At 38.8% G+C, this 15,460-nt stretch overlaps 1 protein-coding gene across 8 annotated transcripts in view; it reads right to left on the reverse strand.

The window, feature by feature from the left end:
* PATJ (PATJ crumbs cell polarity complex component) overlaps window positions 1–15,460 on the reverse strand; it is a 353,127-nt gene that overhangs the window by 252,707 nt on the left and 84,960 nt on the right. For all 8 annotated transcript variants that reach the window (XM_035018405.1, XM_035018407.1, XM_035018410.1 and 5 more), the window contains exon 18: window positions 4,163–4,372. In XM_035018405.1, coding sequence (XP_034874296.1) covers window positions 4,163–4,372 — 210 coding nt within the window. The remainder of the gene's footprint in view (window positions 1–4,162; window positions 4,373–15,460) is intronic.

Here is a 15,460-nt window from a genome sequence, read left to right on the forward strand (position 1 = left end):
AGATAGATAGATAGATAGATAGATAGATAGATAGATAGATAGATAGATAGATAGATAGATAGATAGATAGATAAAGTAGGTAGGTAGGTAGGTAGGTAGACAGACAGACAGGTAGATAATTTTTTTAAAAAAGAAAATTCAAATTCAACAGGAGCACAAACTAGAGTTTCACACATTTGTCAGATATAAGATCAAATTACCAAGTCAGTATCATTACCTCTACTTCAGCAATAGCTAATTTGAAAATAAGACATTATTCACAAAGGGGGGAAGAACCAGTAAATTACCTCATTAAACTAAAAAAGACTGTACAGCATATTTAAGGAGAAAACTGTGAAAGAAGATCTGACTGAAGAGAGACATATTATGTGGGGAAAAGAAAGTATTCCTTAAATTAAAAAACATCCCCAAAAAGGGCCTTAATATTAAGAAATATCAGTATAGGGGCACCTGGGTGGCTGATTTGGTTGAGCGTCCAACTCTTGGTTTCGGCTCAGGTCATGATCTCAGGGGTGTGGGATCAAGCCCCACGTCGGGCTCTGTGCTTGGTGCAGAGTCGGCTTGAGATTCTCTCCCTCCTCCTCTGCCCCTCCCCCCACTCATGCTCTCGCTCTAATAAATAAATAAAATCTTTTTTAAAAAAGGAAATGTATCAGTATACACAGGGTAATATTCAAAATATTTAACCAAGGTACAGTGCAGTCACTTGCCATCAGAAAAGGTTCAGCCATCCTAGTGTTTACCAGCTCAATAGCAGTCCTAGGTCAGAACACAGCTACTATTTATGAAGTTCTAGCTCTAAATCACAATCGAGGGTAAACACTTCATATGCTTTGTCTCAGCTTAATCTTCACAGCAATCCAAGTCAGGAATTTATATATTTATATAAAAATAATGGCAACACATACGTATTTATGACACTATGTGCCAGGCATAGGTTTAAGCATTTTAAATATTCAATTTAGTGTATTTATTAATATATTAATATACATTCTAAGAGGTAGGTACTCTTATTAACACTAGTTTACAGAGGCGTAAAAAGTTACGTAACTGGCTCTAGGGCCTGGGATCTCAACTACCACGCCATGCAGTCCCCACATACAGACAAGGAAGTGGGGGCTGACGAGGTTAAATAACTGGCCCAAGGACACACAGCCTTGCAGATCACGGAACTGAGCAAAACCCCCCAGCTGCCTGGCTCAAGCATTCCACTGCCGGCTCTGACCCATTAGCTCTGAAGACACAATGCAGTTTTTAACTGAAGTCAGTTCATTCATTTTTTGGATCTGGTACGTCTGAGATGAATTTGTAGAAAAGAGAAGATAAGCCCCATTCATGGTTAACATGAAAATATATAATATGAAACACATTACATAGACAATGTATATCTATATAATACATGACTTAATAAAAAATCGTGTTCTCCTAACTTTTATATATTCCACAGGCTTTCTGGCCCCAGCTGATTTTGGGTCACCTTCTTCACACTCTCTACCCCACTTCTGCAGAGGCCTGAATGAATGCTCAGTAAACATTACATGATAAGGTTAAGTGGCCACCAAGTGGACCACCAGAGAGACAGACCTTAACGAAGATCAATGCCTCACTCTTTACAGTTCCTGAGCCAACAGTTTTGCTAAAGGCACCCAGATGTTAAAGAAGGAATTAGTAGTAATTCCACTAAGAATTTTTTCTTAATGATTTTATTTATTTGAGAGAGAGAGAGAGAATGAGCAGTGGGGAGGGGCAGAGGAAGAGAGAAAGAAGCAAGACTCCCTGCTGAGCAGGAAGCCCCATGCAGGACTCGATCTCAGGACCCGGAGATCATGACCTGAGCCGAAGGCCAAAGCTTAACTGACTGAGCCACCCAGGTGTCCCTCCACTAAGAATTTTTTACAGTCCTGAAAGTGACCTTTGTCTTCATCCCTTTTGTGGCTTCCCACTCCCAAGTATCCTGGAAGCCTTCTACTCACGAAGAGAAGCCTAGGCAGAGGACCGCCTCAGGATTACTACGTTCCAAAACCCCCTCAGAATGTGGCACTGATAGCCGGAAGTCTCTGCAGCTCTCCCTCTGCCAGAAATAGCACAGGAATCCACACCCAGCCAGTAACTAAGCTCTGTTTTTTTACACCGCCTGACACATCCCTAAACTGCTTCAGAGTAAAGTCATGCTATTTAAGTCCTCCAGGACATAAAACAGTTTGGGATTTCCTCTGGCAGCCCGAATAATCAGGCAAGTAATCATCGGGGAAAATCTAGACAGCAACACCCTCCTCCCCCGCCAACAAACAAAATACCAAGAAGATGAGATCCCCATAAAAATATCAAGTTCCGGGCGTCTGGGTGGCTCAGTTGGTTAAGCGACTGCCTTCGGCTCAGGTCATGATCCTGGAGTCCCGGGGTTCAAGTCCCACATCAGGCTCCCTGCTCAGCAGGGAGTCTGCTTCTCCCTCTGACCCTCCTCCCTCCCATGCTGTCTCTCATTCTCTCTCTCGCAAATAAATAAAAAAATCTTAAAATATATATATATATCAAGTTCCTCCCCACAACTTAATTTGCCCAGAAATCAAACCAGCATCTCCTGGTGTCTCACGTTGGCTATGGCAACACCCACACACCAAATATAGAATACAAAGTCAAGAACTTGATTAGCTATGTGCTATACTCTATTTTGAAATATTTAGAGTGTCTGATAGTATAATATACTGGCATCTTTATGGGGAATTCATGAAGGCCATGTTGAGGTTCCCCAATGCATAAATACTATGTGTAATACAGGATCTATCTCTATATATCTATACCTATATATCTATAAGTGAACACACGTATCTATATTTACCTATACATAAGGACACATGTAGTATGTTAACATAGTCATATAGCATATTAATAGAATGATAGAGTCTTAGAGTTAAGAAAGACTTTAGGACTCCTCTAGTCTTGTTCGGTCTTTTCAGAGATGAAAAAATAGGCTCAGAGAAGGGAAGTGGTATACCTATGATCAGATTACTAAGATAATGTTTCTCAAAGTGTGAAATTCTGCATCAGAATTACACGGGTGATTCACTGAAGAGGCAGATCCCTAAATAGCACATCCCAATGACAAGATGAGAATCTCTGAGAGTAGGACCTCCAAAACTGCATTTTAACCATCTCCCAGGTGATCCTTATGTATAGTACATATCTTTTTGTTGAAACCCACTGGTCTGACTCATAGGAAAGCTAGAAACGGAGTCCAGGTTTCTTGAAATCCAGCTTAACACTTTACTAAGACCAGCTACCGATTTCCAGACAGGCTGCCTGCAAACTAAACTTCGCAACAAGTTAAATATATAGCACTGTGGTCTGAAGCCACCTGAGTTTATATCCCAACTCTGCCCTTACTAGCTACATCACTGCGGATAAGTTGCTCAATTCTGTGTGTCCTGATGGGCTCATCTGTAATCTGTAACCTCTTCAAGTTGCCAGGAGGTTTAAGTTAGTTAATACATGTAAAGGTTTTAAAATACATACAGTAAGCACTCAATAATATCTTCATACTGCTTGCAAATTACCGTCGAATATTCTGTTGCACTGGGGAACCTCAAAAGCACCCTAATTGTAATATGGCCCTTAGTCATAAGCACTAATCTGACATAAGATTAAGCAGTAAGAGAACTTCAAGATGATCTGACCACATAGAGTTCTAGATGCTAGGGGTTACGAGGCACTTTGATGGGCAGAAAAGCGTATTAAAATCTCATTGCCTATGGTTAAAACAATATAGTTAAGTGGATTTCAGCTTATCATGCCATTTCCACATCATTCCCAAGTGAAAGTTAAAATGCATAGACTTATTTTAATTTACATCATAAGGAATGTGATGAGAACATACAGATCTGTGCTAATATCATGAAGATAAAAATAGTAGTAAAAGTGATAAAAGGACTAGCAATGTTAGCAGCTCCTATTTATACAATAATGTGCAAGCACTTTATGAATATAATCTTTAGCCCCCAGAATCTTAGGAGATAGACATTATGTTTCTCATTTTTTAAGTCGAGGACACAAGAAACTTGAATTAGTACACAGAGTAAGCCATGAAGAGGAATTCGAAACCAAATCCATGTTCTTAAGTATTACACTATTATCACGTCCTATATTAACAAAACTGAACACTTACCACCAAAGGCTTACAGATGCCAAGGCGTACGATGCCTGGTGGCACAGCTTTCAACACTTCCACAGCTTCAGCAAGTGTGGTGTTTTCCAAACAGTATTCATTAACTGAGACCAGGCGGTCTCCAGGTAACAGCTCTCCCCCTCTTTCTGCGACACCATGTGCCACCAGGGAACGGATCACAATCACTGATCTTGTGGGATCTAAAGGGTCCTAAGGATCAAGCCAAGAAGAAAGATAAGTCAGTTTCCGAAAACACATACACTCGTGAATCTCATTTGACTATTTACATTAAGTATCCAGCATTCTCGTGATATTCTTCCAAAGACGTCAAAATCTATTACAGTATCACTCTATACATCCACACAAATATCAGCTTATATCAAGGTGGAAACATCATCTAACAATTTCAGTTACATGTCTGAGTGTTCAATACCTACACATTTCTTCTTTGAACTTTTGGTGACTGGTATTTTGTTGGGCCACAAAAAGTCTGATGACAGTTGAGCAAGATTCTCTGACATCCTCAAGCACAGTCATACTACAGACCAAAGACAAGTCTGCTCTTGGGCAATATGTAGGCTCTAAGAGAAGTGTACTATGGTAAATGATACTTCATTTTTTATGTATTCCACCAGTATAAAATCCTCCTGCCAAATGAAGGAAGTTCAAAAAAGATATGGAATCCACGGAATATTCCACTGCATGAAAAAAGTAGTTTTAAAATAACATAGGTGTAACTGATAATATATAAATTGTAACATGGTATAGGGACCCCACGGTGAGAACTATTCTGATACAAGAAAACCAGTGTCATTTCATGAACAAAACCAGTGTGTAAATAACTCTCATCCACTGGGAGGGCCCCATTTTTCTTTTTATTAAGCAGCCCTAAAGATAATGTTGACATTCAATAAATACATGTGGTTAATAAGAACCAATTTATAGCCCATTATTTTTTATTTTATTGGACACTGATATATAGTACTATATGTCAGACTCTATTTTAAGTGCTTTACTCTAACACTTGTCTATGTTTCTACAGATGAGGGAACTAAGGCTCAGAGAGTTAAGGAAACTTGCCAAGATTACCCATCTGGTAAGTGGCAGAGCTTAGGATTCAAACCCAACTAGTCTGGCTCCCAAGTCCTTCCTCTTGACCACCATGTTCTGTCACTTGCTCCACATTAAAATAATGGTACAATTACTGAACATCAAACTTAGTAAGGGAGAGAGAAAAAAATCATCAAATCCCAGGTGAAACACTTTGTTTTTGTTTATTTTGTTCCTATTGTTTCATTATGCACATACTGTTCCATAAAGGGAAGGTGTAGTAACATGAGATTCTACTACTGTTGAACCCTTCCTGACAAATGAGAGGTCATGTTTTGTGTTAGAATCTGAAGACTTTGGAATTAACAAAGTGAGAATTTGCCAAGTTCCAGGCTGTCAGTGTGAAGTGGCTGATGGTTCTTTTGAAGTTTTCTGATCCATTTTTCATAGACCTCTGTGTTTCAGACATCAAGGTTCATTTTCAAGTACTATATGGAATTTTAACCAAATATATGTAAATCAACAAAAGCTACACAGCTAATTCCTTGAAAAATGCCTTCAAACATAACTTATCTTACTTTCCTTAACCTTGCTTTTCTGTTCCAAGGTCAAGAGATTCTTGGTAAATCTCTAGCATGCTCTGATGCATAACACTTCATATTTATGAAGAGTATGGAAAGTAAAAATAGTCACGAGTACTCACTAATAAAGTACATAGTGTTAAACTATAATTACACCAATATTTTCAAGTAGAGGGAGCTATTGCATAGGAAGAGAAAAGAACAACAAAAAAAGTACAGTGGTGTATCAGCAGGCAATCAGTGCAGATGTAAAAGAGCTGTCTATTTTGTCACCGGCAACCATGAATCACAACACACTTTTCATTCTGAAATATGAAACCATTACATTTTAAGTTTGACACACTAATAAATAAGCTGTACAATTATGTCCTTCATTTAGGATGTCAGTTTGTGATGAAAGGCTTTTTTATTAGGGGGGAAGGGAAACTACATAATAGCATATTCCCTTCATGAAATGCACAGAAAGCAACTAGCATTACTTCATATTAATAATTACTAAGCTTTCTTAGAGAAAATTGCAACAGTAAAATATACCAAAAGCAAATAAATGATTTCACCAGCATGATGCAAGCAATCTCTGCAGCTTCATATAACACCAAATCAAAAAGCACTATTTTTTACCCCAATTAGGTGAATAGGCTTTCAAAATGCAACCAGCTGAAATGATAATTAGAAACATCTCAAAGAAAGATTAACCGGGCAATACCAGAAACAGAACGATTAACAGATTTCCCTTATTATAGAAAAGTCACGGTGAGCATTCATTTATACAAAGTGGTCTTCTTTAGACCTTAAACTATACCAGGTGTGCCTGCTCACTAAAATTTATTCAGGCTTAGACCTCTAGTTATTCTAGTTATTCTCAACACTAAGTCTAATCTACCACCCCTTTTCCTGGAAGAGAGAACTAAAGGGCAGCTCCTTTGTCATTAAAAAAAAAAAGACAAACCATCCACTTCTGAAGATGCCCCATTATGTATAATCACTATTTCATTTTCTGTGATGACTTTTCTGTGTGATTTCCCATGTAGCTGAACGAAGTTGCTTTAATGAGGAACGGTCATTTCCTTCCATGCTCATCACATGTAGTACCCGCCCTATGGAAAACGAGCAGCTGCTTGCTGCCTACTGGGGCAACTGCTATTCTTGAGGCTTTGCTGCATAAAAAATGCTGAAAGACCAGCCTGATTTAGGCTACTCGTCATCAGGAAGGTCCGTTTTCTGAAAATCTAGCCCACAATAGCATACCCATGTTGCAGCAAACAAAATGTTATGGCGATATTTCTTAAGACCTCTACCCAACTTTGAGACCCCATGCAGATTTTTTTTAAAGTCCCCATCAGTTTTTATCACCTTTTATCGCAATTTTAATACCTCTAATTCTTCCTGTTTTGGTACATAACACTGCGAGGAACATTGTTTTCCAGAATCAACATTGTTTTAGACTAAGCAGTCAATAGAGGGCACTAAAGACTAATCACAGAACACAAGAACAGCATCTTTTACTATGCCAGCCATTCTCTTCTGAAGGATTTTTCTTTATTCAAAAGCCTTATATTATTATACAAGTTATAACCGTATCCCCTATGTTTGCCTCAACTCAACCGTTTATGAAAGGTGCTCCCTACAGCTCTTAAAAATATTATCAAACTCCTACAATCAATTGAGAACAGCTAACCTCCCTCAGAACACCAGACCAGAAGACAGGAGATCTGACTTGAATTCTTCTCACTACTTAGCTATGAAATCCTGAAAACCCAAATAACTGCTCTGTCTCACAAGTGAATACAGTCACTGTACCGCCTGAAGGAAAGTGCATATAAGAATTTTTGAGGTTTGCTGAAGTGACATTCATGTTTGATATTATAAACACAGGATGTTTCCATGTAGGGGAAATCCAAGTTGACAGACTTCTCTCCCATAATAATCCGAGTGGCATTACCATATACCCAAGCATTCACTTAATCCCTCTCCCCTCACCCCTCCACTTAGTTGCTGGCTAAAGCATGCCAATTTGATCTTCTATCTTTTCTATCTGACCCTTTCTCTCCATTTCCACTGCCGCTACCTTGGTTCAGCTTCTCATTATTTCTTGCCTGGGCAACTGCTAATCTCCCTATCTCCGATCTTGCCCGCATCCAGTCTATTTTCCATAGAGATAAAGGAATACTCTTTAAAAATAAAAATGTGGGGCTCCTCGGTGGCTCAGTCAGTTAAGCGTCAACTTTTGATTTTGGCTCAGGTCATGATCTCAGGGTCATAAGATCAAGCCCTGCATGAGGCTCTGCACTGGGCATGGAGCCTGCTTAACATTCTCTCTCTTCCCCCCTCTCCTAGTGCCCACAACCCCCTGCTCACGCACATGCTCTCTCTCTAAAAAAATAAAAACTGGGCACCTGGGTGGCTCAGTCAGTTAAATGGCTGACTCTTGATTTCGGCTCAGGTCATGATCTCTGGGTCCTGGAATCCTGAGCACTCCATGCTCAGCATGGTGTCTGCTTGGGGATTTGCTCTCCCTCTCCCTCTGCCCTTCCCTCCCCCTGGCTTGCACTCTCCCTCTCTCTCTCTCAAATAAATAAATCTTTTTAAAAATAATAAAAATAATCAATAAAATTAATAAAATTTCTTCTCTGTTTGAAACACTTCAGTAACACCCAACTGCCCTCAGGATTAAGTCCTAACTGTTTGGTAGAGCAATTCCCTCGGATCTGCAGATGAGTCTAAACTCCTCTTGCTCTCCCCTTATATACCATTGCCCATCCCTGTTTGCCCCGAACATTGTCCCAACAATACAGAACTACTGAAATCCAAGGACTATGTAATGCTTTGACATGCCTTCGTGACATCTGACAAACCATTCCACCTGCCAGGAATACTTTTTCCCTGCCCCACTGCCGCTTCTCTCCATCTTTGCCACCAGACTCAGCTCCAGTGTGTTTCCACCAATGAGAAGCCTTCCCTGACTCCCCAAAGCTGACTCAGGAACTTTCTACTCGGTGATACCCCTAACCCCAAAGAGGACTTCCACAGAGCATTTGTCATAATATTGTTTTCCTTACTGTCCCATACTTCCCAGAATAAGTTAGGTCCTCCTGCTAGATGTATCCATGGCACCTTGCATTTTCTCTATTTTAACACTTTTGACATTTTACAGAAATTATTTTAACTGTCTTACCTACTAAAAATAAGCTTCACGAGAGCAAGGGTATGTTTGCTTATTTGCTGCTTTATTTCCAGGACCTACTACAGTGACTGCCATATGGAAGGTACTCAATAGTAGTTGAAATATTGAATGACTGAAACTATTTAGTGTCTCTCTCCTCACTGGACTGTTAAGTACATCAAAGGCAAAGGACACATCCCATCATAGGTGAGTAAGAACAACAGCACTGACTGAGTTCTTGCCATGCCAGGAATGTTCTAGGGATCTTACTTATTAGAATTCATTTAACCTTCAAACCACCATGAGGTAGGTACCATTATTATCCCTACTTTCAAGATGAGAAAACTAAGAGGAAAATTAACCGAGCCACACAGCTGATAAATGGCAGAGCCAGAATTTAAACCAGCTGGTTAAGTTCCAGGGTTTATGCTCTTAGCCTCTAAGTGATACAGCTTCTCTATCTTCAGGTATTTGCGAAATGAATTAATATTGAAAGAAGGCGAATTGTTAGAAGATAATATTTATTGCCTTGCCAAAGTGTGCAAAGTTGAGTCCCTTACGTACCACACTTGGCCATCACAGGTTTGTATTTCGGTACCTCACTGATGAAGTCAGCACAAAATGTGTAGCATGGCTGTATGTACAAATCAAACATGCCTTTGTTCGCCAAATTTTAATTTATATCTGCGTTCTAGAGAATCCATTCATTTGGTGAGCTAAAGACACCTTTACATGAACAAACATATGACAGTACTCATGCCCAAATGGATGGGCATAATTTCCAAAGTCTCTGCAGTGTCTATAAAATGTAGTACATGAGTATTTGGGTACATTCCCACAGATCAAAGAGATCAGAGTTCACATAAACTAAGGCAAGGTGCAGGGGCATCACCCGGGGCACAATGGTGGCTCAGTTGAAATGTGGGCTCTGAGAGAGAGAGATCAACCTGAAGATGTGGGGAGCTCTAGCCATGAAGCTGCTCTGTAAGTAAAACCACAAATCCATGCAAGCAAATATGGCAAGCTCAGTGGAAAGGCATGGAGAAAGGAATGTTACATAAAGAGGAGACTGAAGAAATGAATAAGAATAGTGGTCACATTTAATAAAATTGGCAGAGGTATTTTTTAAAGAGGAACATGAGACATATACCATGGACTGTTCTGACAGTCAACATTTCTATGCTTTGCAGTATTACTCTAATGCAGAAAAACAGAAATCAAGATGTAAACAATGACTTAACTCCATGGATTCAAAATAAAGAACAATGTCTGGTTTTTCTGTACTCAAAACCCTAACTTTTAAAAGCATTAAGGAAATAGGAGTTTTTATAGCAGAATGGCAAAGAGATAGACCATATTTTATTTCAGATAAAAATGTGTGTCTAATAGATCGGTGGAACAGGACATAGAGCCTGGAAATAAACCCATGCTTACATGGCCAATTAATCTATGACAAAAGAAGCAAGAATATACAAAGGGAAAAGACAGTATTTTCAATAAATGGTGTTGGGGAAACTGGACAGCTACATGCTGTGTGAAACTGGACTGTTTTCTTACCCCATACACAAAAATAAATTCAAAAGGGATTAAAGACCTAAATATGAGACCTGAAACTATAAAACTCCTAAAACACAGGCAGTAATCTCTTAGACATCGGCTTAACCAACATATTTATGGACAGGTCCCCTCAGGCAAGGGAAACAAAAGCAAAAATAAACTACTAGGACTATACCAGAATAAAAACTTTAGCACAGCAAAGAGAACCATCAACAAAACGAAAAGGCAACCTAGCGAATGGGAGGTGTTTGCAAATGACATATCTGATAAGGGGTTAATATTCAGAATACATAAAGAACTTCAACAACTCAACACCAAAAAACAATCTGATTAAAAAACGTATAGGGCCGCCTGGGTGGCTCAATTGGTTAAGTGTCCGACTTGATTTCAGTTCAGGTCATGATCTCAGGGTCGTGAGATCAAGCCCCCCCGTGGGGTTCCATGCTGGGTATGAAGCCTGCTTAAAATTCTCTCTCTTCCTCTCCCTCTGCCCCTCCTCCAGCCCAAAAAAATTTTTAAAAATAGATAGAGGACCTGAATAGACATTTTCCCAAAGAATATATACAGCTCAACATCACTAATCATCAGGGAAATGCAAATCAAAACCACAATGAGGTATCCTCATACCCTAGTAAGAATGGCTAGTATCAAAAAGACAAGAAATGACAAGTGTTGGCAAGGATGAAGAGAAAAGGGAACCCTCATACACTACTGGTGCAAAAGTAAATTGGTGCAACCACTATCGAAAACAGTATGGAGGTTCCTCAAAAAATGAAAAATAAAAATATCCTAGAAAAACTGAAAACAAAAAAAAAGAAAAAAGAAAACAACCCTATGATCCAGTAATCCTACTGCTGGGATTTACAACAGCCAAGATATGAAAGCAACGCCAAGTGTCTATCAGTAGATGAATAGATGAAGAAAATGTGACACACACACACACACACACACGCACGCACACACTGGAATATTGCTCATCCACTAAAAAAAGAATGAAATCTCACCATTCTGTGACAACATGGATGAGCCTACAGGGCATTATGCTAAGCGAAGTAAGTGAGACACAGAAAGACAAATACCATATTATTTCACTTAGATGTAGAATCTAAAAAACAAATTAAACAGACAAATAGAACTGGTGGTTGCCAGAGGAGAAAACTGGTGGTTGCTAATAGGTGAAGGGGATTAAGAGGTACAAACTTCCAGTTATAAAATAAATAAGTCAGGGAAATGAAAAGTAGGGCATACGGAATATAGTCAATAATATTTAATAACATTGTAAGGAGACAGGTGGCGACTACACATCATGGTGAGCCCTGAGAAATATATAGAATTGTCGTATCACTACATTGCACACCTGAAACAACATCGTATGTCAACTACACGTCGATAATAAAAAACATTACGTATAGGGGCACCTGAGTGGTTCAGTCGGTTAAGCATCTGCCTTCGGCTCAGGTCATGGTCCCGGGGTCCTGGGATCGAGCCCCCGCATCGGGCTCCCTGCTCCGTGGGAAACCTGCTTCTCCCTCTCCCACTCCCCCTGCTTGTGTTCCCTCTCTGACTGTGTCTCTCTCTGTCAAAAAATAAAATCTTTAAAAAAAAAAAATTAAAAAAAACCAAAAACATTACGTATAGATTACCTTTGATAATTTTTTTAAAGATTATTTTAAGATTTTTTTTAAGATTTTTTTTTAAGATTTTTTAAGATGGAAGAACTCTTCCATCCTGGAGGTAGGCAGAAGAAAGAATTGGTACAAAGGCAAAGGAAAGATTATTTTACACACACAGAGATATTGTAAAGAAAAAATGGTTATCTGCAGAAGCTCTGGTGTACAGCTGGTATGAATTAAAATTTCCATTGTGAGCAATGTCAATCAGGAAACAGAATCCAAGGATATTTTTTTTTTAAGGGGAAAATAGACATAGGGGAGAAAGACAAGGAAGACAGCTATTCAATCCACTAGTGGTAGGATGGGTGTGGATCCCAAGTCAGGGGACCAGTTTTGAGCCCCAGCTTGGTGCCAGCCTGGCTGTGTCTAATTTCACAAGTTCATTTCTCTGAGTCAGTTTCCTCAACTGTAAAATGAGAACATTGGATATATGACACTTAGGATCTGTTTCCCCAACTCCAAAATCCTGTAACTAAATTTGACAGAGTACCTTGAGTCAAATTTGTCATTAATTTCTACCAAAACATTCAGAAAACCACTATAAAAAGTAGGGTATGATGTGAAAGTTAATTCAAAACAGCATCGGTAATGAAAAAAGATGCACAATATAGTCACAAATATGGTATAATTTTAGTTAGTGATGTCTTTTCAGAACTCATAAAAAGGGCAGTGACTACACAAGATCTAACTTCCTGAGTATTCTACAATCGAAACAAAAACATAAAACAAAGTATTTAGGACACGTGCCTTTTTTTTTATACGGTGAGTCTTAAAACAACTTTTTTTTTTTTCTTTGCCGTTTTTAGATTGCATCAAAAGACATGTCAGGGACTATTAGTCGAATTAAAATCACTAGAATAGTTCTGGTTTAAGATAGTGGGATGTAATTAATTATACTAAAAGAGCTTCTGATTTGACCAACAAGCTAAGCATTTAGTTTTAGGAAAGAGAAATAAATGTATTTATAGTGAATGCTAGGCAATAAATAAATGATTTAATGAATAATGGGCAAGCTACCTTATCAGAATCTAATCCCATTTTTAACTATTTTATAATATAGCCAAGTATTACACTAATCATACCAATTACCACAACACCATCATGTACAAAGTACCCACAAAATACATTCAGTGCACTCAACATAGATTAAACTGATATGGTTCCTGGCTCCTTGTGTCTTACTACTTCCTAAATACTATTAGGCGTTAAGAATAGATTTTTCCATGCATCATGCATAGAACTAAACAGTCCCTGAGCAGCAGAGTAAGCACAGCACATAAGGCAATTAAAAGTGCAATGGAAGAGAAGTGGACAGAGAAACTTGCTAAAAAAACAAAATATATTGTAAAGAGGAAGAAAAATACATCAGCTTGCACATAATTTTATTCTGCATAGCTTGGTACTTTTTAAAAGTCTATTTTTAAGCACCATAATAATTGAAATGGTTCAAGCAGGAGTCCCGTGGAAGTCACTTCTTGAAGATTATTTCTTTCTCTTATCCTTTCTAGTCTCCGATTAGGTATTTTCCTTGGCTATTAGATCTGTTGCCTGAATGTTTTATCTCTTGAAAATTTTTTGTCATACTGTAATTGTTTCCCATTCACTCCTGGCCCAGGACTTTTTCTGGTTTTAACGAAAATAAAACAAACAAACCATACAACAGTTCTTTACCTAAAAGTTCCATCATCTGGCTGAAATGTCCACTGGGCAGACAGTAGTACTCAAGTACAAAGTCACACCCTCTATTAAAATTACGTTACTTGAAATGTGAATATACATCACACTATAGAACTGCACATGTTAAGATGGTCAATTTTACGTGTATTTTGTTCAAAAAACTGTTAAGTAGAAAAATGAATTTATAAATAATATCATAATATCTTCCGGGGGTGCGGGGGGAAACTACATTAGTTGAAAGTTATTATGATGTCAGGAAAATGCAGACACACAAAACTTGAAAAAGCTTTTCTAATGTTAGTTTTGGAATTTATTTTCATTTTCCCAACAAATCATTCTCAGCCTAAGCACTTCTACATACTAGCTGAGACTTGGGTTTCTCACTGGTGAAGTGAGAAGAACAATAGATTTCACAGAGCTGTGCAAAGCATTAAATGACACAGGTCACGAAAGGTGCTTTCTAAGTCCATAGAGGTCACTTCATAAAGTACTGTTACTGTTCAATACTTACCACTGTGAAGATGATGACGGAGAAGTCAGCAGGAAATATGGGACTGAGGAGTTAACAATTACCATTGAGTTAACCGTCTTTTAAACTCAACTGAACATATGTGATTTAAACCAACAGTGCTATTAACTACTAAACCATTGGTGATATTATGCTTACATGGTAACACGTGAAAATAAAGAGCTGACCCTGTAACTCTCCAGATACATAGACCTCTGCATCTGAAGAGAGGGTCAGAGCAGCATGGCGTCCTCAGCCCTCTTTGTCCCTTGGAGCAGACACTGAAAGACAGAAACCGTCCCTAGGCTGGGAGGTTTGCTGACACACACGGCCGTATCAAGGACACAGTATGCCCTGCACTCCGTAGAAAAAATTCTGTGATTTTTAAGAAAAATCCTTGAACGGGAAGCCAATACTCTGTAATATGCAGCATGTAACATGAAGAATAAAACTTTGCCAACTTTGAAAATGTACAGGAGAAAGGCCACAGAGTCCTGCTAGGAAATCTAGGACGTAACACAACAGTTTGTACTCTCTGGCGGTGAAGAAAGCCGCCAGGTCTCTAAAGAGCTTTGGCCAGGTGGGAGGAGTCAATGCAAGGAACCACAAGAAATGATCTCAAGTAAGTCTTTTGGAATTGTAATAAGTACTTTTCTCTGGAAAGACAACTGGAAATTTTTTGTCATTTATCATTGTGTTAAGCCATGGTTATGAAGAATCAGTGTCGTTTCTGGTCTGAAGGCTGTATTTCACACCACTGGAGCTCAGAAGCCCAGCTCCACTCCCGACTAATTGGGTGATCTTGAGCAAATTCCTTAACCTCTTGTTACCAAGTTTCCTCAGCCATAAAATGAAGACGATTACAGGAGCTACCTCATGGGTTTGTGGGGATGATTGAATCAGTTCATGTATATATCAAGGCTGTAAGCAATGTCTGACCCAGTGTAAGCAGTATATAATCCATAATCATGGGCTATTATTACCATGTGAAATGGTGTCCTGTTTTCCAAATAAAATAGGAGAACACAAAGTTTCTCAAAGGATTTTTCATTAAAAGGAATAAAACTCAAAAGTTTAGACAGAGGTACA

The sequence above is a fragment of the Mirounga leonina genome, unplaced genomic scaffold (genome assembly GCF_011800145.1).
Source record: "Mirounga leonina isolate KUSES-001 unplaced genomic scaffold, KU_Mleo_1.0 Mir_173, whole genome shotgun sequence".
Lineage (NCBI taxonomy): Eukaryota > Metazoa > Chordata > Mammalia > Carnivora > Phocidae > Mirounga > Mirounga leonina.